The 26,040-nt window shown below is 45.5% G+C and overlaps 1 protein-coding gene across 6 annotated transcripts in view; it reads right to left on the bottom strand.

Moving 5' to 3' along the window:
* Positions 1-14,635, bottom strand: part of MTSS1 (MTSS I-BAR domain containing 1) — a 127,584-nt gene extending 112,949 nt beyond the window's left edge. For all 6 annotated transcript variants that reach the window (XM_082323105.1, XM_082323100.1, XM_082323102.1 and 3 more), the window contains exon 1: positions 14,332-14,635. In XM_082323105.1, the coding sequence (XP_082179231.1) occupies positions 14,332-14,403 (72 nt within the window). In that variant the 5' untranslated portion in view covers positions 14,404-14,635. The remainder of the gene's footprint in view (positions 1-14,331) is intronic.
* Positions 14,636-26,040: the final 11,405 nt, after the last annotated feature.

The raw sequence follows: 26,040 nt of genomic DNA, 5'->3' as shown, positions 1-26,040 counted from the left end.
TCAATGTTTGTCTGCATGCCGTATATGCATTATGCATGTGTATGCCAGGAGCCCTGAAAGCCTTGACAATTAACAGCAGGGCCTAAGGCTTTACTGGATTCTCGAGCAAAACGCAAGCCGGCAAGCGGAGGATACCAAAGCAGCCTGATTATGTTTCCATCTCGGTGGTGTATTATCCAGCTAAACGTGCCTGATGGCATGCAGGAGATTGACACCAGCCTTGTGTTTAGCTGCTTCACAGGGAAGCTTAAGACACTCCTATCAAAACACAGCTCAGGAGGAAAACACCTTTCTTTTTTTTTTTTTTCACCAGGCTGGCCACGAAGCACGCAAAATTGGAATAGTCACCAAGCATTTCCATGACTATTGATTCCTTGTCTTTAAAAATGTTGTTCCCTTCAAGCCAAGCTTACTTAAATAAGCTGTAGCAGCTCACTTAAGTTGTTTGCTATACTTGTTTGGTTGAAATCAATGCAATCTCTTCACCTGGGCAGTCCTGTATCAGTCAAGAGCACCTGATCTCATTTTGAACGGTAGAAAAATGCAGCATTTTTTTAAAAAAAAGGTCAATGAATTAATAACTTGGGTGGTGGGTTTTGTTGGGGAGTCTTTTTTTTTGTTTTTTTGGGGGGTTTTGGTTTGTTTGGGGTTTGTTTTTTTTGTTTTGTTTTGTGTGGGTTTTTTGTTGGTTTTGGGTTTTTTTTTTTTTTGCAATTGTTAAGGAAACCTTTCAGCAGGTTTGCACGAGTGACATGAATTCCTACATCATCTGCTCAGCTTGCAGTATATTGATCTGTCTTCTGCAACTCTGAATTCTCTCTAATAAACTCAGCTGAAAATTGAGAGGAATTTATTTCACTTTTCCCTGCTGAAGCCACATCCACAAGCTCATCTCTCTCTTGGTAGCACACAACTCAAGACTTGCACATAAATTCTGTCGTCCCTTTGAGCTTTTCCAGAAAACATTTCCACTATCACATCCCTGCTGAAACCAAAACCCCATTGATTCCTACCTACAGCAGAAGCGCACACCACCTACCACTTCACAGGCCCTAATAACAGGGGTTTATCCCACCTCCAGCACCTGGGAAGCAAGGAAGCCATTTAGCAATGCTTGTGGGGACAAACCAAGGAGACGACACAGGAATCGGACCAGTGCTGCAAATACTGCATGGCTCCAGTACTCCAGGGAACAGCTCCTTCTCCGAGACCTCTCTGCGTGCCACCTCGAGCACAGCAGCCCCGCTGCCGCTCCGCGTCTCACCTCCACGTTTGCAGTAATAATTCTTGCCTTTGTCAAAGTGGCCGTCAAGAGAAATGTTAATGGTGGTGGAAACCACACGCTAACAGAGCCATAAAGCTTCATCCTTGATTCGACATGTATTACTTTCTCAATTTAAACACAAAGAAACAGCAGGTGGAATTCAATGTCTTTGTCTAAGAAGTGCTTTCGTGACATAAAGCCACTTTCAAAGAGTAATAACACAGTATTTTTAAATGCTGTCTCTCCCAGAGCTTCCTCTATGCCTTCTACAATTTCTGATTTACCCGGCTGATAAAGGAAATCAATTTTCCCCCCTTTAAATGTCAGGGTTGCTCAGGCTGTGGCCTTATCTGTGAAAGCAGCAGGCCTCCTCCACCTCCAGCCCTGCTCAGAGAAGAGCCGCTACAGCAATCTGGGTCCCAAATCCTCTTTTCTAGCTCCTCATGGGTTAAAACAGAAATCAGTTATGCTGCGCGTTCGCTTAAATGGGTTTCTTGAAATTGTTAATGGTTTAATCCGGGGACTATTTCCCCCAAAATAACTTTGTGCTCAATTATTTCTACACCGTCAGATGAAGAAATTTGACGTGTCTTCTGCGAAATGGGTGTTCCACCATTACCGTACGGCACTCCATGGTGCCAAGTCCCCTCAAGCAGCTCAGCATGGCCCAGCCCTCGGCTGCTCGCCTGCACGCCCGCCCACCCATCGAGGCATGTCACAGGTAAGCCATAACATGCCATTATCCTACCCTATTGCTTAATTAGTCGGTTTATAGGTGATTAGTCACCTGATCCCAGGGCCCAGCTCCAGCTAATCTACACTGAACACAGGCCAGGAACTGCCTTTCCGCCTCAGGGCTGAAAAACAAAATGGTGCCTCGTGCCTGTCACCGACATAGCCAGTCCACAGTTAGGGACATGAAACAACTTTCCCTCAGGGACAGGCACCACGGCAAGTGTTTGAAAGGCACCAGGCTGAGCTGGCAAAGCACCTGCAAGTGCCTTACACCAACACCCAGACCTGCCAGCGTCCAGCCAGACAGCGTCCTCCATAGTGGCAGCTCCTGCGGACGGGTCCTCCCTGCCTGCCGCTGGGGCGGGAAGGAGAGGGGGCACCACCTTCATTCAGCGAAATCCCATCCAACATCCAGACCCATGGACGTGGGCAGACGTTTTCATTTTTGCCTGTCTTCCTCACCATTCAAATCTATTTTAATTGGCAGTAAATTTCATCTTCCCCAGTCGAGTCTGGTTTGCTCACAGTAACTGGTAAGCAATTTCCTTGTCTTTGTCTCAACCTGTAAGCTTGTTCATTTTATTTTCTCCCGCTGAGGAGGAAGAGTGAGAGCGGCTGGGTGGGCGCCTGGCAGCTGGCCAAGGTCAGCCCACCACACCAGGGAAGAGCAGGCGATGCTCACTAACAGGCAGCTTTGGAAGGAGGATTTAAACCCTGGATGGATGAAGAACCTTTTTTTGTGAACCAGCACAGTCACCCTACACAAACCCAACTCTACAAGAGATTTATTGAAGTTTGGTTTTCCCTTCCTTTCAGGCCAGCAATCCTGCAGTAGAAGAGACCCAGATGAGAAACTCAGCAATTTCTCAATAAAGGAAGGGTAGACATGCAGCAAAGGATCATATTTACCGAAATTGTTATTGATTACATGTAATGGCAAGAATAGGAACCTAGATTGTTGTATTTATTTAAGATTACAACTTGAGTATCAGCAGTCTTGACAGTTTAAAACTGTTCTGTCACTCTTTCTGCTAAGAAGTTATGATTCTTCTTTTTCCATTAAGAGAAAAGACACTTACTTCCTTTAATAATTTATTTCCATGCACCCCAACTCCCACAGATGAGGTGCATCACATCTTCTAAAAACCCTTGACGGCATTCTTTTAAGTGCTTTCATTTATCAGAAAGGCTTTTCAACCCTATTATCAGCTCTTGCTGGGACACAAAGTACAAAGACAGCAGAAACAGTTTGGTATCTTGTTCACAGCAACAACCCATCTAAACTTTCAGGGCAGGGGGAAAGAGACAGAGAGCTGCTCTACAGTAAAGCAAATTCAGAATCTAATTTTGGCTGTTCCAGCTAAAGAGGTAGGAGAGAAAGGGACCAGGCAGGCAGTACCTTGGTTTTATCTCACTGGTTATCAAAGCAAGAGCTGTACGCATTCCAGAAGAGTACTGAACAATGACTATCCGCAGACTTCAATAAAATGGAAAAAAAACACTACGCAGGCTACAGGAGTTAGGACTTCTACACCTCAGTCTAGTCGTTCAGCTATGACCAGCTAAAAAGCCGAGTCCCAAACACACATCACTGTTATCGAGCTTCATGCCCTAGTAACACATCCAAATACCATCATCTATCTTTGGAACAAAAATTGTAACTTTGCTCCTGCACGTGTCCTCCTACCCCTCCCAAAGTAAATTATGCTGAAAACAAAAGATTTTTATACAGTTTTATCAGATATCAGAATCACAAGGATTATTATGAATGTTTCATTTCTGTGGCATTCACTACACTACCTCCAAGTAGCAGAGAGACTTTATTGTGCTAGACATCATACAAAGTCACAGATGTTACACACAAAGAATGGCCTGCATAAGCAAGTATGGTTTGCGCATAGAGACTATCACTTTTCCAAGGGGCCTTCAACAGGCAAAAACAGGAAAAAGTGGAGGGGAAGGGGACGGGAAAACAATGACAGCCTGGAAAAAAAAAGGTTCCGGCCACAGATGTCTCAACACACGGGAAGATGCAAGGGTTGACAATCAGTTTCCCTTCCCAGTGAACATCTGGCACTGGAAGTTTCTCCTCTTTTCTAAAAGAATCAGTTGTCAACTGGGGAAAAGGGTACTTGGCCACAACTGCAGGAGTTACAAAGCACTACCAAACACTAATATGTTTCTCTGTGCAATCCACAGATTTAGCCAAGTCCATGACTCATGAATAGGATTGCCTAGTCCTTTAATAAGCCACGAAAGCTCCTGCAACACACAGGTGAGCAGAGAATGAACATCATCTTACACAAAGTTCATAATCGCTTTTCTCCATCCAAAAAGTTCTGCTTGTTGGCTTCGCCTCTTTCTAGGTTGAAAAATAAACAATTCAAGAGCCTGTGTCATGAAGCTGTCTAAGCTGCATCTATTTCCCAGTCACTCACCAGAATAGTCTCAATCTTTCAACAGACCAAAACATAAATTTTGCTGGCGAGGGAGACTTCACTCTTTATGAGGACGCAGAGGTGTACACAACACTTACTCCATGACTTCTTTGGTTTCACTTACCTCATTCCAAATACACAGAATCATAGAATGTTTTGGGTTGGAAGGGACCTTTAGAGATCACCTAGTCCAACCCCCCCTCCCATGGGCAGGGACATCTTTTACTAGGTCAGGTTGTTCTAAGCCCCATCCAAACTGAACATAAACACTTCCAATGATGGAGCATTCACAACTTGCCTGGGCAACCTGTTTCACTGCCTCACCACCCTCATAGTAAAAAAAAAAAAAAAAAATTCTTCCTTATGTCCAATCTAAATCTACCCTCTATATCTACCCCCTATGTCTTAAATTCAAAAACGGAACCAAATCAACGAAGTCCCAATACTGATTTCAAGAGCGTCCCATAGACTGATGTTGTCTATCAGCTGTTTTCTAGTAGTGCAGGAAAAGAAACAATCAGTTTTACTTTCAGCAGAGAAGTCTCAGGTTGGACAATCCTTCCAAATGTAAGACCAGTTAACAGGCAACTCTGAAAGGTCAGGGAGCTCCCTTCCCCTGGAACTCTTCAAGGAAGAGTAACACATTTATATAGAGGTCTCCTAGGAAAGCGTAATACTCCCACAAGGCAAGGGGCTACCTGATTGCAAAGTCCCTTCTGCCTTTCTAAGCTACAGGTATTGCCATGCACAGGGGAAGTTTGAGCTTAGCTCCAGCAGCAAAAGGGACTCTCAACTTGTGCAGCACACTTGCTGGGCCAGGAATGAAGTGTCATCAACAGCAAAAGACAAGACATGAACTTCACAGGATGTCACAGCAAGAGCTGAACGCACGCATTACTGAATGGAGGAGGTGACAGGTACAAACTCAGGGTTCAAGAGATTATAGTGCATGCAAGAGAAAGTAAAAGCATGTCAAAGATCAGATTAAGATGTCATTTAACCTGCAACTACCCTTCAGGAAAGAGAGCGAGGGTAATTAAGATCAAAGCCTTGTATCCATACATCTATTTCCATTATTTCTGCCACTTGTTTAGGGAATGGCAGGGTTAGAAACGAGTTTCCCCTCAGCATGCACAGTATAAATAGGCATGCCAAGCTTTGCTTTCACAAGGTAATACATTATCACAACATTGCAAATTATGCAACAAAACACTGCTGAAGACATCTCATACGCTATTAAAAAACTGTCAACTAGATATTTCTTCTACGCATCACAGAACGACTCGTTTAAGTATTTTCGAAACTGTTTGATTTTCAGTCTAAACAGAGCGTTAGGACATTGAGAAAAACAGATAATGGTATGATATCTTCAGAAAGTGGAGACTAAAATCCAATCAGTAAAGTCCAGAACAGGGTAATCACCCCACTGGGGAAAAAACACATAGATATCATTCCCCAGTTGATACATTCCCAAAACCACCTGAAGAACTCTAAAGAATGCCCAGTTCCCCGAGCACTGAAACGCAGCACTTCTTAGCAAGAACACAGGTATTTCTTAGACCTCACTAACCATTTAAAGGGGGGAGGGAACCTAAGTCTGGTACCATTCTGTTGTTGAAGCTCTAGAGTCTTTAATTTGTATTATAATAAAGCCTGCACTGTGCTAGCCCATACTTAAACATCCCCAGTGGAGGAAATCAGTTGCCCCATGGTTGCAACTTCTGTTGGTAGCAGAGCAAGGACCTGTGAAAACTCATCCCCCTCGGTTGCTGCATGGCCATCCTGGCTTACAACCCAACTCGTGGGCCTCCTTGCTACGTCAATAGGGACCATGTCAAATCTGTACCGTCCGCAGCCCAGTTTCATAGTTTGTAAGATGAAGAAACTCAGCTCCAAAGCAGCCACTCTGTGGTTTAAATCCAAGATTAGATAATTAGCAAACAAAAGTTATACTCATACTGTGAGAAGATGCATCATGCATAAACATACAGTCTCTCCCTCTCTAAACACAGGAAGTTATTCACAAGAGGGAGGGGAAGGGAAAAAACAACTAGCCACAGCTTCTAGAGACCTTTTATCCTATGCTACATTAAAAAAAAGCTGGACATTAAGTAGTCTTCCAGAGGAAGCATTTAGTTCCACATTCTTCCCTGCAGGTCTAAACAAGTTTGCAAGCCTGAATAGCAGATTTCTCCTCCGAGACTCATCAATACCACCTTTCATCCACTCAATCATTAAGTGGCCACTGTGCATACTTGGCAGCTATTTTCTAAACCCACAGTATTTCAGCTGGATCAAAATGAAGATAATTAAAATATCAGGAGGCACTCATTCAAGTTAATGCCTACACAGGACAGCCTCAAGCCAACAGCCCTGGGTTGGTAATGCCATCACCACCACTGGGGTCTCATCACTTCTTCCCAAGCAAGGACAAACCTTCATTTCTGAGCGTTCATTGCTTGATCTCAACACAATCTCCACCACACAAGCAGTCAAAACAATCTCCAGGACCCAAGAAGTGGCAGCATCTGTTGCCAAAGTACTGACAAGCACCCAAGTTGACCACAGAAGTATGGCACCAGGGAAAAGGCAGCAACTAGATAGCAAATTTTTTAGTGCTTTATGAACTTTGGTTCTTGCCAGATAGTAAAGTGCAACTACGCTTGTCACAGGCGTCTTTCTCTCAATTTCACTCATGAAACAATCACTTCCAAGCTCCAGGTTAGACACTTGGTCTGCTCATGGATAATGAGCAACCATGAGATTTGCTCATGGACAATTTTGTTAGGAGGCATCTCATCACAAATGAAGCTTTATTAATGAAAAATCCCAAATTAAGCTGCTATTAAGCCACTACACAAAGGGCTTCAGTGATACTGCTAAAAGCACACATCTGACTTACATGGCAAAAACAAACAAAAAAAAAATCTCATGCTTGGGTGGGACGTGTGGTAGCAGTTTATGTGGAAGGCAGAAATGGGAACAGAAGAATATGAACCTTTTTGTACCATGAACCAAATTTCTCTAGTTACACACTCATCCCTAGCATTAAGCATACCAACAGAATCAGTGTTCACAAGTTCAATCCTGCAAGTGTTCTTTTTAAAAATATCTACGGTGATTTGTTAAATGCTGTTTGTACACTAGCTAGTATCCTAGAATTAAAGTGAACTACACAACGCTTACGGTTGTTAACCAGAAGACTGAAAAACACAGAGCTCACACACAGCCTCACAAGACAGACAGCCAAATTCTTCATGCCTATGGTTAAGATGCTCCAGTCAGACTTCTCTACTAAGAAACTGAGATGTCCTGTAATTTCAGTTACAGAAGAAGAGTTCAAGACACTTGTGTTGAGAGTTGATCAGTCATTTGTAGATGTCATCTCTTCTGCCTGCAAACACTGGGTTATCACGGGGGGAACAGCAACACTTCTTAAGCAGTAAGAACAAAGTGGTGTGTCTGTGTGGACAGAAACATATACTATACTGGGAGCTTAAAAGCCATCCCCTCATTAACTCCATGCTCTAGATGCACTCAATTCCTTCTTGTCCTAGGGGAAAGGAGCAGAAGTCACTGAACCTGCAGCCATAGCTTGCCTTTCTGTAAAATGGGAGCCATTCTTTGGAGCTAAGTCACACACCGAGCACTTTGAAGATGAAAGCTGCTATGGTCTTAACCACAAAGCTACCAGACATTTTGTCTCCAATCCTTCGAAACATCTCAGCATTCAAACTATCTCAGAGCCCAGCAGGAAGAAGTCAATCAACATCCTTAAAGGTCAGCACAGATGCCACTGAACAGGGCAGTGCTTGACACCTTACAGTATCAAGGTAGACGTGATTTTGAAATTGAAAACATACACTTGAAGAGGGAAATGCATTTCTATGTGTAGCCTAAAGAGGCTACTCTACTCTAAAGAGTAGCCTCTTTACAGCACTAACTCAAACCTCTCTGTACCCATCTTTGCATGCTCTGAAGTAGACCAAAAAACCTTTTTAGATACAGTTCCTATTCTGCTCTCTGCCATGTAATGCTTTCTGCTTATCTTCAAGACCACACTGCCTCTGGGTAGACCATGAACCTTAAAAATGTTTTTCAGGAACTGAAAATACACAGGCTGTTAAACAGAAGATGCTATTTACAGATTCACAGAAATACTCCATCGACCATAGCAACTTCTTTGAAAAAAAAAGAAAATAGCAAAAAAATTGAGTTTTTTAAGTATTTTACATCAAAGATTTTGGTACAGGCCCTGCACACTCAGAACTGAGGAAGGAAGCAGCAAACTCTCCCGAATATCACCCTCTGTTAGGTATTAACCAGCGCCGAGCCTGTAATTACACAGACTTCTTGTCCTCCAACATTTGTTCAGTCAATTGTGTTTCATGCAGCACTGCACAACTCCTTCCACGCTTACAACCTCGCAAACCCTATTATGTAGCCCTTGGCGTACTGCCAGATCCAAAAGGAGGACTCTTAAAAGACATTAAAAATCCTTGCCCTGGGTATGCCACAGAATAAGCCAGCCTCGTGCACATTTATGTAGCCAATGCTCGGCAGTTGTATGAATTGTTAACACTCACGCAAGAGTATTTGGATCAAGGAAGAACGCGTCCCTAAAAAATAAATGATTTGTGAGTAAGTATGTCCCCAGCTATGCCCTGTTGCGTGAGCCCCGGTATTTAAGCAGGCAGGCAGGCAGTGGCTGTCTTCCTGCACCACCCTTCAGCCTTCGCTGCACATCAATCCCTCCCCCTCCAAGATGTTTACAGAAAGATACTGCAACTGCTTAGAAAAGGCAAGGAATTTCAGTGTACGCAAACCAACCATTTGGGCAAGCAGGTTTTGGGAGGCAACGGGAGTAAGAAATCAGTGCAGCCAGCTAAGCCCAAAATGCCTTGGTGGTACAACCTTTAAAAAAAAGAAAAAAGAAATGGGAAGGAAAGCTGCACAGAGCAGAAATGAACTCATTTCACGCTTTTTGGGGAAGGGGAAGAAATGTCGATTTGCTAGGTTTGGAATAAATCAGTTGCCCTAAAGATTGTCGTGCAAGGGACACACCAGCGCAACGCAGCATGCGTGGGAAAGGGAGGACAGAGATGCCCTTTCCTCTCCAAGCCTGTACCTGTCTGCTGCACATGAAACATTTGGTTTTCCTTACAATAGTTACCAACCTTAACAGCTAGATTGAAACTAGACCTTAAAAATCATTGAACTGAACATGCCTAATCTCCACAGAGATCCCAAGCTTCAAATAAAGCACAGCTGCAGAAGAGCTGTCGTATTACGACATGTCAGGGTAAAACAAATTTGCCCGGATTCTCTGATACATGTGGGCTGTCCCTTGGCTTAACACAAATGCAGAGGACCTACAGCTGTACTTGCCATAGTGACTGTCTCAGCATTTCTATTTGTTCCAACAAATATTTTTTCCCACTCAGTTTATATTATTTATGTGAATAGCACAAGGCCATCCCTCCCAAGCAAGTCATGCCTACTTAACAAATGGCTCTTAATCCCCCCCCAGCTCCATCTTCCACAAAAAGCAAGGTTAAAATGCGGCTTCTCACTGATCACTTCCTAACAGGAGATAAGAGGCTGCAAAAATATAAATGTTTCTCATGCCCATATGTTCATGTCTTTCTCTTCTGCTTTGACGAAAAGCTTTGCATGGCTGAAAGCAAAGGTGCACCACCCTCTCGTCCGAGAGTCCCAGCTGCAGCAATGGAGTGAAGGGAAGGGTTCACCTCCTTTATAGTATTAAACCAGAGGTTACTGCCAAAAGCAAAAGGTTGATTTTATTGAGTTTTCAGCTAAACAACTGTAAATAAGACACGTGCACTTAAAATAAAACAATTCCTAAAATTTTCTAAAATTCCACTCCTCCTTTGGGAACATTGTTTTTGTTCACCAACAGGACAACGTTTGCAGTCCCCCTCACACCTACACATCCCTCAGATGCGGGGAGATGAGTGACACCAATTGGTAATTGGCACCAGACCCACAAAAATCTAGTAAATCCTCCCACTTGATATAAACAAAGTCACAGACAACCTGTGATCGTGCAACTTCTCATTACTCATCTTTCCCCCATGCCCACCCCAGGGGTGCTGGGTGCCACACACATACAGCAAACCCCTGCCCTGCCAAAACACGTGCTGGCAGAGGAGGCGAGACAAATAAAGAGTGTGCAAAAAGGAAAAGAACCAGCATCAAGCAAGTGATGAACTACAAACACTGCCAATTTCAACATTTTCAGAGGTGTTTTCTTGTTTTCCTTTTTCCTTCAAGATAGCAGAGAACAATGTCGTTAAAAGAAACCTAAAATCAAGGCTCAGAAAGAAAAGCAGCATTAAAGAGAATCTGCTCTGCATGAGAAGACAAGACCTTTTGAAACCCATCCGCAACAGGCCCTCCCAAAAATTATCTGCACTGATTTGCTTTGCACTACAAGAAATATTGAAATTAACAGCACATTACAGCATCTCATTTCTCAATTGCCAGAAATGAGTTACAAACCATTCAGATCAAATACTCCCTTCCCACAGGGAGCCTCAGAAAGTATGCCGCGTTCAAAGAGAAACCGCACAGCATTTGAATGCAGCACACAAAACTACTCCTCCGAGGGGACATACATGTTTTATTTTTGCTTTTATAAACTTCGATTGCTTTGAAAATGATCTGGCATAAGAGTATAAGAAATTGTAAGTGCCACGTAGTGAATAATGTATCATAGGAAACACCAGGGATGTGACAATGGACCAAAACTTAAGGATGGGCAGACTTTTTCCCACCTTTATGATTCTTTAATCTGATCTTGAGATCTCAAAGCATCGAAGCCCGATTCTAGAGCAGAACGGCCAAGTACAATTCCCATTGTGGACCTTCCACACACAACCCTGTCACCAAGTACACCACACAGCACTCAACAAATGTGACCCTTGTTTTGCATGGAAGACATGGACTTCCCTTGTCAGGAGACTGAAGTTCCAGATGTACATTAAAGTGCTGTATAAATGGGATGTTTGTTACCCATTCTTATATTTAACTCAATAACATCATTTCTCTAGATCACTTAGCTTTACACTGAATTATTTTGGAGCTTGTTTTGTTGAATATTAACCACAAAATTATTTTTGGTAGAGGATGGAGAGTAATTTACATTTCCTGGAGAAAATATTAAAGGCAGTCCAAGAGATAATCTTGCTATCAAAAAACGTGATGTGTTAGTCACGCTGGCATATACTGCTCTCATTAAGTTTCAAAGTTAACACGGTACAGAGACAAATGGAAACAATCACATTACTCAGGATTATAATTCCAGTTTCTGTAACCTTATCGAGATCAAGGAGAGCTCAAAATTAACAACAGGTACACCTGAACTAGTTCTGTGTTAGTGTGAACAAAGAGAAAAATCAGTCCACGCGTACTCTATCTTCATCACCTCAGCTGCAGCGCCCATCTGCATCCACTGGCAAGACTTCAGAGTAATTGTAATACGCTGTTGATTAACCCTACCATCGTTACAACTAAGTTTAAGGCAGAGCAATACATATGATAAAAAGAACCTGCAAATTATTTAGTTAAAAAAAAAAAAAAAAAGGCAGATGCTGCAGCAAATCCCTCAGCACTGCAGGGCATGTGGGGCCTTGATCACAGCTTGCGATGAGAAATAGGCACAGAGAGCGCACTTGGGTATGTGTGGGCAGACCCCTACGCAATGTCTCCAAGATTCTGCCAGAAGCCTGCCCACACAGACCTGGCTACGTGAAACAGCACTTAAAATGCTAATTTTCACTTTACTACGAAAGGTATGATGAGTTGAAAGGTTCTGGTTAGCTGTCAAAAAATAGCTACTTTTTTTTCAAAATTGTCACGATCCTTTGCGCACAATTCACAAAGAACCCTAGGGCATTTCAGCAGCAGTACGGCATTAGCTGCATCAAACTGAACTACAGGTAAAAATTATTTGTGCTACTCATGCTCAGTAACGAGCAGATGTTTTAAACCTTAACAACCACCACACTGCTAAAGATCTGCTGTGATTCCTTCCAACCCCCCCACCAGTAATTGCCTGTTCCCAAAACAGGTTCCACTGCTATGGTGGATTAAGAAAAAAATATTCACACCTGTGCCCATCTCCATAAGCTCATGTCAACATGTTTCTGATGAGCAGCATTCCCATGCAAGGAACAATGTGTAAGGAAAAAAAAAAAAATCCACATGGCAAAGGCCCATTTGCTTAAGAGGGAGAAAAATCAAATGCATCACTTATGGAAAGAAGCAGAGAGTAAACATACTCGGTGTCCCTCCGTGCTGAAAGCCAAAACCACGCTTCATCTGGAACAGAACATCTCCTGCGCGTTCCCCGCACAGCCCACTAAAACGATTCCAGGATTTGTGACCCTGCGTTTTTGGGGGGTGTTGTTTTATTTTAAAGTGCGGTCGTTATTCAAAATACAAGGGGGGGGCGAGAGCCCGAGGAACACCACCGCCAGGACTGCAGCATTGTCTTGACAGATACACACACACACACTCCCCCTCCTCTCCGCAATCTGCCTGCTCTTGACAAGCCATGCTTTTAATTAAATGTCTCCTAAGATCTGCCGAGAGGAAAGTGCATATGAACCCCTGCCAAAAAATAACTTCTAGTGCAAACAGCTCCTCCACCCCCCCCAAAAATACACTAGAAGCCATTCCCCTCTGCCAGGCTCCCTCCTAGAGCAGACCCTGTCCTCCTCCGCCACTACTTGGCGGCTCTTTCTCCCGCAGCCCTCCCTGCTCACCAGCCCTGCACCGATTAAAGCACCCAAAGAAATCCCATGCCCCTGGCCGGGAGAAGCGCAGCGTGCGCGGTCGCTGCTCGCTGCCTTTAAATTACGGCGGTCCCCCCATTATCCCTCAACATCTCCCGACAAACTGCATCCTTCCCAGCCGGCCCTGGGAGAAGACAAGCTGCCCTTGTCCAGGGAACACTGCAGTATTCTGCAGTACGGCCGCGCGCCGTACTGGGGTTTGGGGGAGGCATGACTGGCAGAACACAGCAACGCTTTCACGCTGTTTATTTCCACGAGCGAAGGGCGGGAGGCATCTGCTCATCCACAGAAAACCCTGCAGAAGTGCCCTTGGCCGCCAAGGATAGACCGGGAGCGCCTCTCTCGAAGGGACCCTTTGGCAGAAGGGGTCGGCGCAGCCCGAGATTTCTGGTGGCTGGTACGGAGGAGAGACCCGGCAACTTGAGACCTTTGCATTCATCCACAGAAAGAAGCAAATGCCACCTCCGTGAGCATACACAGCATTAAAATAATACCACATAACCGACTGGGCAGCAATTTTAATCCAGGCACGCGTCAACTTTTGAGCATCTCCAGGCTGAGACTGTTCTTCCCCGCCAGCGGGGCACAGACACCCACGGTGCCCTTTCCAGCCCCACCCCACGCCTGACATGCACCGTGCCCATCGCCTCCCGCCTCGCCGCATTTATTCTGCTAGCAATCTGACAGCCCAAAACAACAACAAAACCAGAAGGTGGAGGAGGAAAAAAATTTAAAAAAAAAAAAAAAAAAAAAAAGAGACAGGTTTGGAAAACGCTGACCCTGGTGCAAGAGAACAGCTTGCGTGTTTGAGCAGGAGAGACAGAGAAAAGAGGGAAGGTGGCGTCCTGCAAGCAACTCGCAAGCCCCAAGCCAGGGGGGCGAAGCGTCGGCAAGGAGCCCCTTGCCAGGCCGCGGCGCCCGGCGGGGGACGCGCACCCCGCCGCCGGGGCGGCCCGGGCCGGGGGGGCGGGGGGCCAGGCCGCCACCGCCGCCCCCCGGTGCAAAGTTCCTCCGGGGCAGGTGGGGAGAGGCTTCCTCTCACCTGGGTCCCTCCCAAAACCCCTCAGCCTCTTACCTTCATGTCGCTGATGATGGTCTGGAAGAGCCCTCCGAGCGCACTACACTCCTTCTCTATCACAGCCTCCATTTTCCTCGCCTGAACGCACCGGAGGAGGCAGAAACCGCTGCAAATTCACTACTAAGCTAAGGAAAAACGAGACACCCCGGACTCCCACCTCATGCAAAAAAATAAAAAAAAAAAAAAAGAGGGGGAAGGCAAACAAGCCGACGTAGGCAACAAGGAAAAAAGCAACCACACACACACCTGAACCCCTAGCTGCCTGCACCTCTAAAAATTTAAAAACGGGGGAAAAAAACCAAAATCCGGTGCAGCTGGCGCCTCTGCCCTACGCGCACCTCCCCGCCCCGCTGGGGAGCGCCCGGGGACCGGGAGCCGAGCGGGCACTACCCTCCCAGGCAGGGGCAGCCACGGCCCCCATCCCTGCGCTCCGCGGCCGCGGCCCCCCGCGCCTGCCGGCACGGCGGCGCGCTCAGGGCAGCGGCAGCCCGCCGGCTCCGCGGCGCCGGGCAGATGCGCGCACACGCCGACAAAATCGAAGGGGAAAAAAAAATATATATCTATAGAAAAAGAGGTGAGAAGGCGGGTTGAGCCGCCCCTCCGGGCGCAGCCTAGGGGGGCTCTGCCGGACGCGGCTGCAGCGAAGCTACCCGACCCGCTCCCTGCCCGCTCCGGGAAAAACCCGCCCGCCCGACCGAGCGCCGCTCCCCCGGCGGCGGCGGCACCGCCCCCGCCCCGCGCTGCGCCCGCCCGCACGGAACGCCCCGCCCCGCCCCGCCGCGTCACCAGCGCGGCCGCTGATTGGCCCCGCGCGGAGCCTGGCGGGGGGCGCGGGCGGGTCCCGCCCCTCAGGGCGCTGCCGGCGGGGGCTCCGCGCGCGGGCGGGCCCGCGGTCTGTGGCGGCGTTCGCCCCAGCGGCCGGCATCCGGCTGCTTCTGCTGGAGAGCGTCTGCCTCAGCCCGCCGGTGGGGAGCACCTCGGCTGAAACTGCGCCCCGAAGCTACAAGCAGCTGAAGATACAACCCCGGCGTAGTACAGCCGGCAGCAGCTCTAGTCACAGGGGACGTGGGGCTGGTAATTCGTCCTGCCCCACAAACGCGAGGCGATACTTAAGGTTGTAAGCTACATAAAGCCTCTTCCTTTAAAGCAATTCAGTTTTCACATTATGCCAAATTTTGCAAAACATTGCAGTGAAAACGATGTATTTATACACACCCAGAGGGCATGGCTCAAATCCCGCAAACGCTGAGGCGTGTGCTCAGCCCAGGGACATCGGCAACGTGTGCTGGACGTACCGAGGGCCCCGGCGCCCTTCGCCGCACCGAGATCAAGCATGTGCTCAACTCTTTTGGGGAGCTCGGGCCTAAAGATCCTGTTGGTGCTGACCCCCGGGGAGCCGCGCGCCTGGGGAAGCGGGCTGCGTCGCCTCGCGATTTAGTCAGGGCCAGACGTAGAACCAGGAGAATGTAAGTATGGAAGAAGAAGCCTTAGACCTTAAAGCGAGGAGGTTGGGTTTTTTTCTGTCTTCATATGTACATGCACACACAGGTACGTGCACAGCTGTGACTGAGATGGAAGTTTAGAAATGTATTAAAATTAAAAAGTTATGAAATCTGTTTATCTCACAAACTCTGCCTGAGAAGAGCCGGTGTGGCGTGCCATCATATTTTGCTTCATTTCTGCCAGTATCTGGGTACGTGCACGTGATGGATTACATTCTCCGTGTTCATCTAGCACTGAAGGAAAAGGCTGGACAGGTTCCCTGCCTCCAGCGGGGCCGTGGCAGCACAGGCTGCCGCAGCAGTTTCCCCGCTGCTTTTCCGCACTTCACTGCAGGGAGGAAACACCCACCCGGGTCTGACCCAGCGACGCATTTTGTGGCTCTGTATGACCCTCACTCCCAAACGAGCCCAGCCAACGTCCCCAGCGGCTTGTGATAACGACACCTGCTCACCACGCGCAGAGCTTCAGGTACCGTCACATAACCAGCGTGACAGCGTTCCCCTGGGACAGAGTCTCATCCAGCAATTCGGCCGGGAAAGTCGGTGGCCTACTTTGCTTTCTTCAGCCACTCCGTTTCTGGGATGAGCCCTGTTTTAGCACAAGCAGTATTTTGGCTAACCTCCTTTCTGGGAATGAGAATTTCCAATGGAAAAGGTTGCAGAGTGCATGATGCACGTGGGACAGGAGGAAAATCTATAAAGAAAAGGCTGTTGCTTAAGGGCTGCGTTAATGCTTTAGTTAATAAATTGGGGCTGTCTGCTCTGTACCAAGCAACAAGTCCTCATACAGCGATGCAACAGCATGCAGGTATACAATAGAAAAATGAATTAAGCATTTCAAGCCTCGATAAATTATAACAAGTAAATTAGGCGTACAATGTAAGAGAATGGCTTTTACCTTGCAAATTTGAAAGGAGAAACCATGCACATCACTGGCTATGATGAGTAACTTGCTAAATCACTGTAATGCGAGTGTACCCAGTCACAACCTAGAGAGACCTTATCAAAACTGTTCAGGTGGAATATTTTTCTGTCGGAAGGTGCTAGGTCGTGAAAAATGGAGACATGATGATTTCAACAAATTTCATATTCGTAGGACAAAAAATGCAAACGGAAAAATGTTTGTTCTTTCCAGTATTTTTTATTTTAAAATCAATTTTGTTAAGTTTTCATTGTATGTCACTTAGAATAATGACTCTGTTCATTTTATATTTTAAAATTTTTGTTTGTTCGTAGCATAACACAGCTAAAAATAAAGCAAGGGCATATAACCTAAAGGCATCAAAATAGGGTCTTGATAGCTGATTTTTTTTTCTTTTGCACTGTAAGAAATTTCAGACTTTTAATTTTATTCTGCCTTTTAGTGACTTTTAATGATAGAATTTTCTGCAGGATGACAATTCAGCTCCAACCAGCTGTAGAGTGAGAGCTAACATTTTTCTTTAAAGACCTGAGTCCAAATGGTTGTTGTTTAAAGTGCGAGTGAAAAGTAGTTTGGTGATGCTGCGGTAACGTTGGGTTACCATCTGTCACGTTATTTCTGGGATCTGCTTGATTGATTCCTAGCAAATCACTTCCTGCAAGCATTATTTGCGAAACTTTATTATGGGCAAAGGCTATTTCTGTGTTCGTGAGCCATCATTACCGGGCAACGTTTCATTACCAAGTGATGACATTCTGTAAAATACCCTGGTGCATGGGCAAATGCCAGCACCACTTCTTGACAGTGGGATGGCTGAGTGCATCTTACTCGGCAGCCCCCAACAGATGTCAACCTTAAAATTTGCCAGTGGCGCAATAGTAGCCCGTGTTCTGACATCCTTCAACACGTCGGGTGCTCTGCTGACAAGAAGCCTACTCCACTGAAACCGCAAGAAGGCTGATGGTTCAGAAAGAATTTCTCCAGAGATAAGTGGTCAGGTTGAGCAACGACTTGGTCACTTTGCCTGGCCTGGATTGTTCCTGCTGCGCCTCCCATGCCGGGCACAAAGTACGGCCGGAGCGAACAATGAATCCACGAGGGTCGGGAGTCTGCAGCCTGCTCCCCGGCCTGCCAGCAGACTTGCCTGTTGACCAGATCATATCCATTCACATTCCTCTCCCTTGCTTTCTCCTGTAAAATGGAAATCCCAATTTTTAAAAGCATTTTGAGTGTGTTTGCACCAAGCACAAGTGTGAAATGTCATCGCAATCAGGACAAATATATACTCTGTCAATGTGCCATAAACCATTTAACTGTGGTGCTTGTTTAGGTCCTGATCTTACAGAGATTTAAGCCCACTTACGAATGTGAGTAGCCCCGTGGAAGACTAGATTACACATGCACTTAAGTGTTATCAGATTGAAGTCATAGAACAACAATCACAAAAGGTACTTAATCACCTTTAAATTACAGTGTTCTTAATTTAGCTAATGTTATTCCCCAAGGAAAAATTGCCTCATCTAGCATACAATCAAGAAAGAATCAAGGGCTGTTCCTCCGAGTGGTTCACAGTTCAAAAAGAGATACGATTTTAAAAAAATAGGTTGCTAAAGGCTGGACTATTTAATTGAATTATCTCCTTAAGAAATTGATGCAAATTAATATTATAATACTCCATTATATTGCCACAGTATCTTTCATCCTCAAGCCTTCATAAAATACATTAATAAACTTGAAAAACAAATGTATACTTTTTTTTTTAAACCAGCATTCTGTCCCTGTTTGACGCTTTCTAATAATGATTTACACTTTGGAGGATGACGGGGAAGAGCCCAAGAGCTTCCAAGAGATGGAGTCCCTGACATGATTTCCTTCAGTCCTCAGGGTGCTCACCAGGTACAATCCTGCTCTGTCCATAAAGGCAGCTGAGCTCGCTTTACAGTGCCCAATTGGATGGAAAGGTAAGATAGCAGGCAACACAGCCAGAAAGATGACAAAAGGAATTGATGAAAAATGGAGCAAACCCAAGAGAATCCGTGTGAGCCAGCCATCCCAACAGCATTACAAATACCAAGTAGTGACCCCTCCTTATCACTAGTGAAAAATCTGTATTTTCTCTAAAGCGGCTTAATTATTCACTGGTCAGACATAGAGGTGGGGACCTGGTGAGGGAGAATTCACTTTTTTTCGGGTGCAGGTGTTTACAGTTTCTGGTTTCAGAACAGGAGACATAACAATGTTGTGGTTCTCCAGCTTTATTTGGTTATTTTTATGTCCCACATTGTTTTTAAATTACCAAGTAGCATTGCTGTAGTGGGGGTACCGCTGCAATCGTTTCTGCTTGCTGCTTGCTGGCAAAATAACAGCTGCTATTGCTTTACCAGGATTGATTTCCATAGAACAGCTCCATCTAAAGCCTACCTACAGGCAACAACTCTGCAGCAAAATATCAATGCGGTCTCATTTTCAGCTGTAAGCTTTTCTCAGAAGAAAAAAAAAAATACATTTTCAGCAAAGTCCAAGACGGGATGTCATTCATTCAGAGCACACAGAGGACAAGATGCTTATTTTTAAGGGACTAAATTTGTCTTCCACTTCCCCCCCTCACCAACAAGTCGGAAAAAAAGTCCTTCCCCCAGCTATCTCTGTGCACAAGGCACAGAAGCTGAGAATCAGGGTTTGCATATTGTACCAGGGGCTTTACAGACAGGCCACATTTTTCAGCAGCAGGAATGTGAAATGTTCTTGCTCACGTCTGCCATCTCAGGCTGGTAGATTCAGAAGAGGTGCTCAGGTCTATCAGCTCCTTCCAAGCAATGCACCCCTCATCGCTCTTAAAACTCTTGCGTGATGAACCTCGATAAATGGCCAGCGGGGTTCCCGTGGCTGAGGTTCCGTGGGCGCTTCCATCCTGTGCAAGTCCTAGCACCGACAGCCTGTTTCCACGCTGGCCACTCAGCCGTGGCCTCTTTCCTACGCCGTCCCGTGTCACCGGCACCGGAGCTAGGCAACCGTACGATGGGTCACGCAGGGACCTGGTTTGTTTGAAAACTGAGCCTACAAAGAAAGATTATTTTAGCCCAGAGGAGGACCCTGCCTTTTGCGTTTCATGAAGAAGGGGCGGCCTGTACGACCGTTCCCATGCTCATTCCCTGGCAGATGATACCTTCTTGTTTCTCATCTACAGCCAACACAGGTTTAAAGACCCAGAACTGTTGATCTGAACCCTCTTTCAAACTGGCTTCATTACCTTCTATCAGGTTCTGGTGTGGACACATTCATTCCACAAAGACTGGCCTTGCTTTCACATTTTAGAGCTGTTTCGCTGATGCATCTTAAAGTCACGCCCTAAATTAATTTGGATAAAATTTCCTGAGTGCACCTTTGTAGACAAGCAGTAAGTTAAAAAAAAAGATAAGGTTATGCTTGCAGTTACATATATGCTTAAACGCTCTGAAGAAGTAAAGCCTTACTTAAATAGGTGTCACTTTTGCAAACAGGTCATGTTCTCTTCTTTAAAGCAACATCAACTTTGACTTCAGTATAATTACACATATATATCAAAGTTGCTGGGCATTATCTCCAGCACGTACGTTAGTCCAAGCCTTGTCAGCCATTTCTCTGTTTAGGAGTGATATAAAATGAATCTGAGTTCTTCCGTACTTCCCATCAAGCAACAATTTTTAGTAGGTCACTGTTCCTGAAATCTCTAAGATCCGTATTTATTGGTACGCACAGAACTCAGTGTGTTGAACCACCTCAGGACATGGTCATGTGAAACATAATGCGACACTTTCTCCTATAAAAGAAAAACATTATTTTTTGCCAGTCCATAAATCCACCTTTTAAAACAAGCATTACATTCACAAAGAAATGGTTTAGAAAAAAAATAAAACGTATTAGGAAAAAAACCCATATTTCAATGGGCAGACTTCCAACTCTGTGTAAGTGTCAGGCTTCTTTTTTTTTCCCGATCTCTTTAGTTATGTTTAGTTTTTGAAATTCTGATGAAAACGACTTGAACGCTAATCCTCTTTTCCAGACCTAGACACCTGGGATGTCAGTAAGGAGACATTGTTAGGTAGAGGTTTTTGCTATCAGTCCAAGTTAAAGTTCGGCTGCAAACTCCGTGGCAGAGAGTATTTTGGGGAGATCAGATCATGCTGAGAGCCTGCTAGTGTGCAGTTGCTTCAAAAAAAGAAACAGAAGAGTTAGAAACAAGTGGAGCTGTTCCAATGAAGCAAAGAAGATGGACAAAAAGAAAAATCTAGTCTACTGATCCAAATAATACAGGCAGACTAGCACGTACTGGAATGCGGGACTAAAACCAAAGAGAGCTGACATGAGGACATACTGCAGGGAGGGACAAGCACAGCGATGAATGGTGCCATTGTGTGACTATTTTAATTAATTTTTGTAATGAAGCCAAAGCTCTAATTTACCACATCCCAAAAGTAAATAGAAAAGGTTATGACCTTAATTTCAGAGGTGGGGAAGGAAAACCTAATTGCTAAGTAGTCAGCTGTCACTCGTTATTGCAATTGGATAGATACACTTGGTGTGTTACTATGAATAGTCCAGATTCAACAGTCAAAATAGTGGGTAATGACAGTTTTGTTCTCTCTCCCCTTCATCTTGTTTCCAAGTCTTTGATTAGTAACATTTTGTACGAGTTTTATCACGTGGATTGCAATACTCCCGACTCCACCAGACTCTGAGTAAACCTGTCTGGGCCACATAATACCCTTTTTTTTTTTTTTTTGTCTTCTCAGTACACAGATGTGTGCAACTTTAGCAGGCTGCAAAACATACAGAGATTACAGGAGGTCCTTCCTGCCGCCTTACTTTCTGCTAGCCCCGAGTTAGTATATTCCTATACAGGAGCTAGCGATGGAAAGACAGTTTTTCAATGATGTAACATGTCTACAAGCAGAAAAAGTGCAAAAGCCACATCTGTTTCTAACCATGGCCACTGAATAAATACAATTAAATGTGCACTATATGCTGTTCAAAACATGCTTCTGTTCGCATCACTCAGACTTTGCACAACCATCCCTGCGCTTAGCTCGTGGGGTCATTTCTGTGGGCCAAGTAAAGATGCATGGACAGATGTGAGATTGGTGTGAGGCCCTTATGCCTTGTCAAATGCTGTACCTCTATATGTGCCCACATAAAAAGAGTACAGTACTGTGCGCTCGCTAAATGAAGTGTTTTCTACTCCGGATCTTTTTGTTCTTTGCCCTATAATGCCAGTTTGAAGAGGAAGTTATCCAGCATCAGAACATGGAGGATTTAAGCAGAAACGTTCGTAATAAAAAATGCTGTTCTAGCAAGTTCTGCTACAGCGAAACAAAGGAGTGATCTGTGTTAGGCTGACTAGTTCAGACAAAGCATACTGGTTTTAGACAGGGTGAATATTATTAGATTAACACCTATAATGTGGTAGCTATCATCCAAAACACAAATAACAGATAGTTCCTACCCCAAAATCCTTGCGTTAATAGCTGCCCTCCTTTCTCAGCATACACAGAAGCAGCTACCTTTATTCTAGAAACATGAACATTTCTTCTGGCACTGTCCTTTTCTCAATATTCCTACTCATTATCCTGATTTACAGGGCATATCATCTATAGTATGTCTAAATCTTCAGTGGCAAGGCAGGTTAGTTAGCTGGCTGGCATCACAGTTTAACAGTTTAGGTCCTGAGCACAAAATTCAATGTATTCTTCTGCCAGGAATCAAGATCATCAGGAAAATTCACCTGGTGCTTTCAACAGCTGAGAATAAACCTCATGAATGGCTTTCTAGACTTCTGTCAGTACAGGGAAATAGTGGATATTCCCTCTTCTGTGGCTGTCAAGTCAAGAGTGGACTGTCTTTTTTTGAAGGACATGTTTTAACGAAACACAAATTAGCACAAATCCTGATGGCCTGTACTACCTGACAGGATGATCTAACGGCGTCTTTTGACTTTGAAGGCCATGGCTGTGTGAATCAACCTCTAAAGAAGATGCAGGGTTTAGCACAAATCTTGAGAGACAGCTGCCAGTCTTATTGATGCTCAGGGATGATATACAGGGAAAGCACCGATCCTTTCATGCTCTTGTCCCAGTGGATTGAGGCATAGCAGCAGGAGGGAGAAAGATCCTGTGATATATGATCTGTGCATGCCCTGTGGGCAGCATGCTGGTCTCCAAAGCTGTATCTCTTCTGAGGAGACTAAAGCTGTTGGCAGAAGTAATATCTTTCATTAGACCAACTAGGACATTTGGAAAAGGTAGACAAGTGTTCCAGTGCATGAGCTTTTCCTAAAACCTGCGGAAAAAGCAACGAAATTCAAAGCTAAGACATTTAAAATACGAAAATGATTTCTGGGTTACATTTGATGTTGCTCTCACGTGTGAGAAAGCAAAGCGTAGTTTTTTAGAGGAGAGCTTCCACATCAGTTTTGATGTTAGGGCTGAAAATATCCTCCCTGGATATCTGGGTACTTGGTTGACATCCACATCTTTTGGCCTTTTGTGTCCGAATCCCATGGCAACGCTGATTTCCCAGCCTGTGCTCCGCCGAGCAGGGATGGGTGAGCAGGGCCGACGGGCGTTCGTTCCAGCGGACGGAGGCTGCGGCGCAGGGTCCCCTCCCGCGATGCTGCTTGAAAGGGGGAGCAGATTTTACGCCCTTCAGTTGCAAAAGGAGCGCTTGGCTCCACTGTCAAGGCTGGCCTTCGGCTCTGTAGATCTCAGTCATCTGCGAAGAATTGCTGCACGCTAACCTAGATACTCCGCCAGCTCTGCTGCAGCGCTGGCTCGGTGACGAGGCTGCCGTTTCCCCGGTCTCTCTGCCCTATATCCTGCCTTGGAGATAAAAAAAAGAGGGACAAATTAATGTTAATCAGAATAGCATTTTCCTCTGATGATTTTTCTGGAAAACAGTTTCCCAGGGAAATCTGTTGCCTTAATCTTCCCCTACTGCTCCCCTTCCCTGCCGTCCCATTACATTGCTTTATCTCAGCAATCCTGCCACTTTTCAAACATACGCTGTCCTCAAGAGAAAAGAAACGTGCCACCTCCATCCCTTCCTTTCCTCGCATCCCCACCGTGTGCTCCCTAGTATGTCAACAGAGAGTGGGGAGGGCAATTTCTTAGATAAGAAGGGGGACCAAGAGCGAGGGTGAGCCTGGGCCTCTGGCAGCAGCCATGCGGGATGTCCACATTGCGCCCCGGTGGCGTGTTATTAACAGGGCACTCAGTCCAGCTTGAGAAGTACAGCTGATAATACAACAGTGTCTTTGTAGCTGCTAATCTGTGCTAGGTAGGAAATTAAAAAAGCCCAAACCCAAACCCTTAATTGCCTCTAAAATTTCACTAGAATCAAATTAGATTGGCAAATCTAATTTTTCCTCTAAATGAATTAACAACTGTAAAGGTACACCTGGGATTACCAGTAAAGGGGAATGTCCATCCTTGCAGCCTTGCTGTAGAGGGCTACAGGGGCAACACCAGCAGAGCATCCCACAAGGCCATCTTTCTCCTCCTTCTTTGCTTCATGTGACAGCGTTAGGCCTTGAGAAGACACAACACCCTGCAGCATGATGAAGCACGGTACTGTGCTGCCTTACCTCCCTCGGTACTTCAAGGAGAAAAGCTGCCTGGACCTGGAGACCCCTTGGTTGAACCTGATGCACTACAGACTGCTCTGAATAAAATCCCTGCCCTCCCTTCTGCTCTGAACCATGCAGAGCCACAGGCTTGGTTCTCTGCTCCTCCACGCCGCTTTTGTGTGGCCTGAAGTGAATCATTCGGACTAAAATGCTCAAACTCCATCCCTTGGCTTCCTATCTTGGTTACAAGGCTACTGTGGCCTCAGAGGGACCGGCCACCCCTGTGCACTGCACCAGAGCTATGGTGGTGTCTATCCGGCGGGATGGAGGATGTGGTTTTGGCTCGGCATTCAGTGGGACTGAGTGAACAGTCTCACTGGTCGTTCAGCCATGTATGACAGGAGGAGAGGCCATTACCAACAGGTTTTCCTGCAGATTGTTCAGATGAGTGGGAAGAAAATACTGCAAGGCAGAGCAATAAATATCGTAATTCACTTGGCAGGATTTGCAGAGCAGGGTGAACAATGCAGAAGCAAGGGGAAACAATGCGACTTTATTCCAAAATATATAAAAATACAACATTGGAACCTGATAATTTCTTAGAATTAAAAATATCCTGTAAAGACCAGCGTCTTGAGAGAAGTGAGGGATTCCTCGAATTCAGGAGACGTCTTTTCCTAAAGAAGGGGAAAGCAAAAAGGAGGTGAGGTCTGACAGCCCTGCCCTGTGCTCTTTGGCAGATGCTTTTCTTCTTGAGGTAATAAAAATAACAGAGTTTTCAGAAGTGCTCTTGCTGTCGGAGTGACTGTGACAAGGGCTGGTCTGGGGAGATGTCAGCTCCATTTTCACCTCATGCCACTTCTATTTCCTCCCTCACCAACCTCTGATTAAAAAGCATCTTTTCTTTTACATCCACGGTCTTGCCAGGGGCAAATTCTCAACCCCACAGTGAAGTCTGAGTGACGAAGCTGGGTGGGAAGAGGGAGTGATGGGGAAGATGGGTGGCAGCAGGACTCGGTTTTGAGAAGAGCTCCCCAAGGAACAAGTGTGTGCAAGATGGTTTCCCCCTCCCTGAAGACTTCAGAGCATTTCTGTTGTTAGGAAGAGGGGCTGGACTTCATCAGAAGAAGACTGTCAGCCTTGAAAGCCAGTGACCGACTGACTTTTGCTAAGATTGTCAGATGACAGAGGACACAATGTCCGAAAAGTTTGATGCCCCACTGCTCGGGGGGAAGGCTTCGCCACCCCGTGCCACACGGCTGCATTTCAGCCGAGCAGCACCAAACTGAGCTGGAGCTTCCCCCGGGACAAACCAGTCAGATCTTTTGTTTCCGTCTTTCCTGCAAAGGGCTCCTGAAGCTGAGAACTGACTTGCTTTTCCCACCTCCCAGTGCACATTGCAAAGCCCATCTTCCCCAGGCTGCAAAGGCATCCAGCGTGATGTGATCGAAGATGTAGGGCTGGAGGCTGCAGGATGTTTTAAGCAGGCATGTGTGATTTGACAGTATAGACTATATTCGGGATTTTTTTTTAAGGGAGAGCCTGTTATTAGAAGCTTTTGTATTCGAATTGTTGAATTACAATAGCTCACTGAAAAATATAGATGTTTTATTTTTGTATAAAAAATACAAAATACGCTGCAGAGTACTGCAGTGGCACCAGTGGATTAAAAATAAGATAAT

The sequence above is a fragment of the Platalea leucorodia genome (assembly GCF_965183815.1).
Source record: "Platalea leucorodia genome assembly, chromosome: 1".
Taxonomy (NCBI): domain Eukaryota; kingdom Metazoa; phylum Chordata; class Aves; order Pelecaniformes; family Threskiornithidae; genus Platalea; species Platalea leucorodia.
The sequence above is the reverse complement of the archived record's forward strand: the minus strand, read 5'-3'. Positions and strand labels throughout refer to the sequence as shown.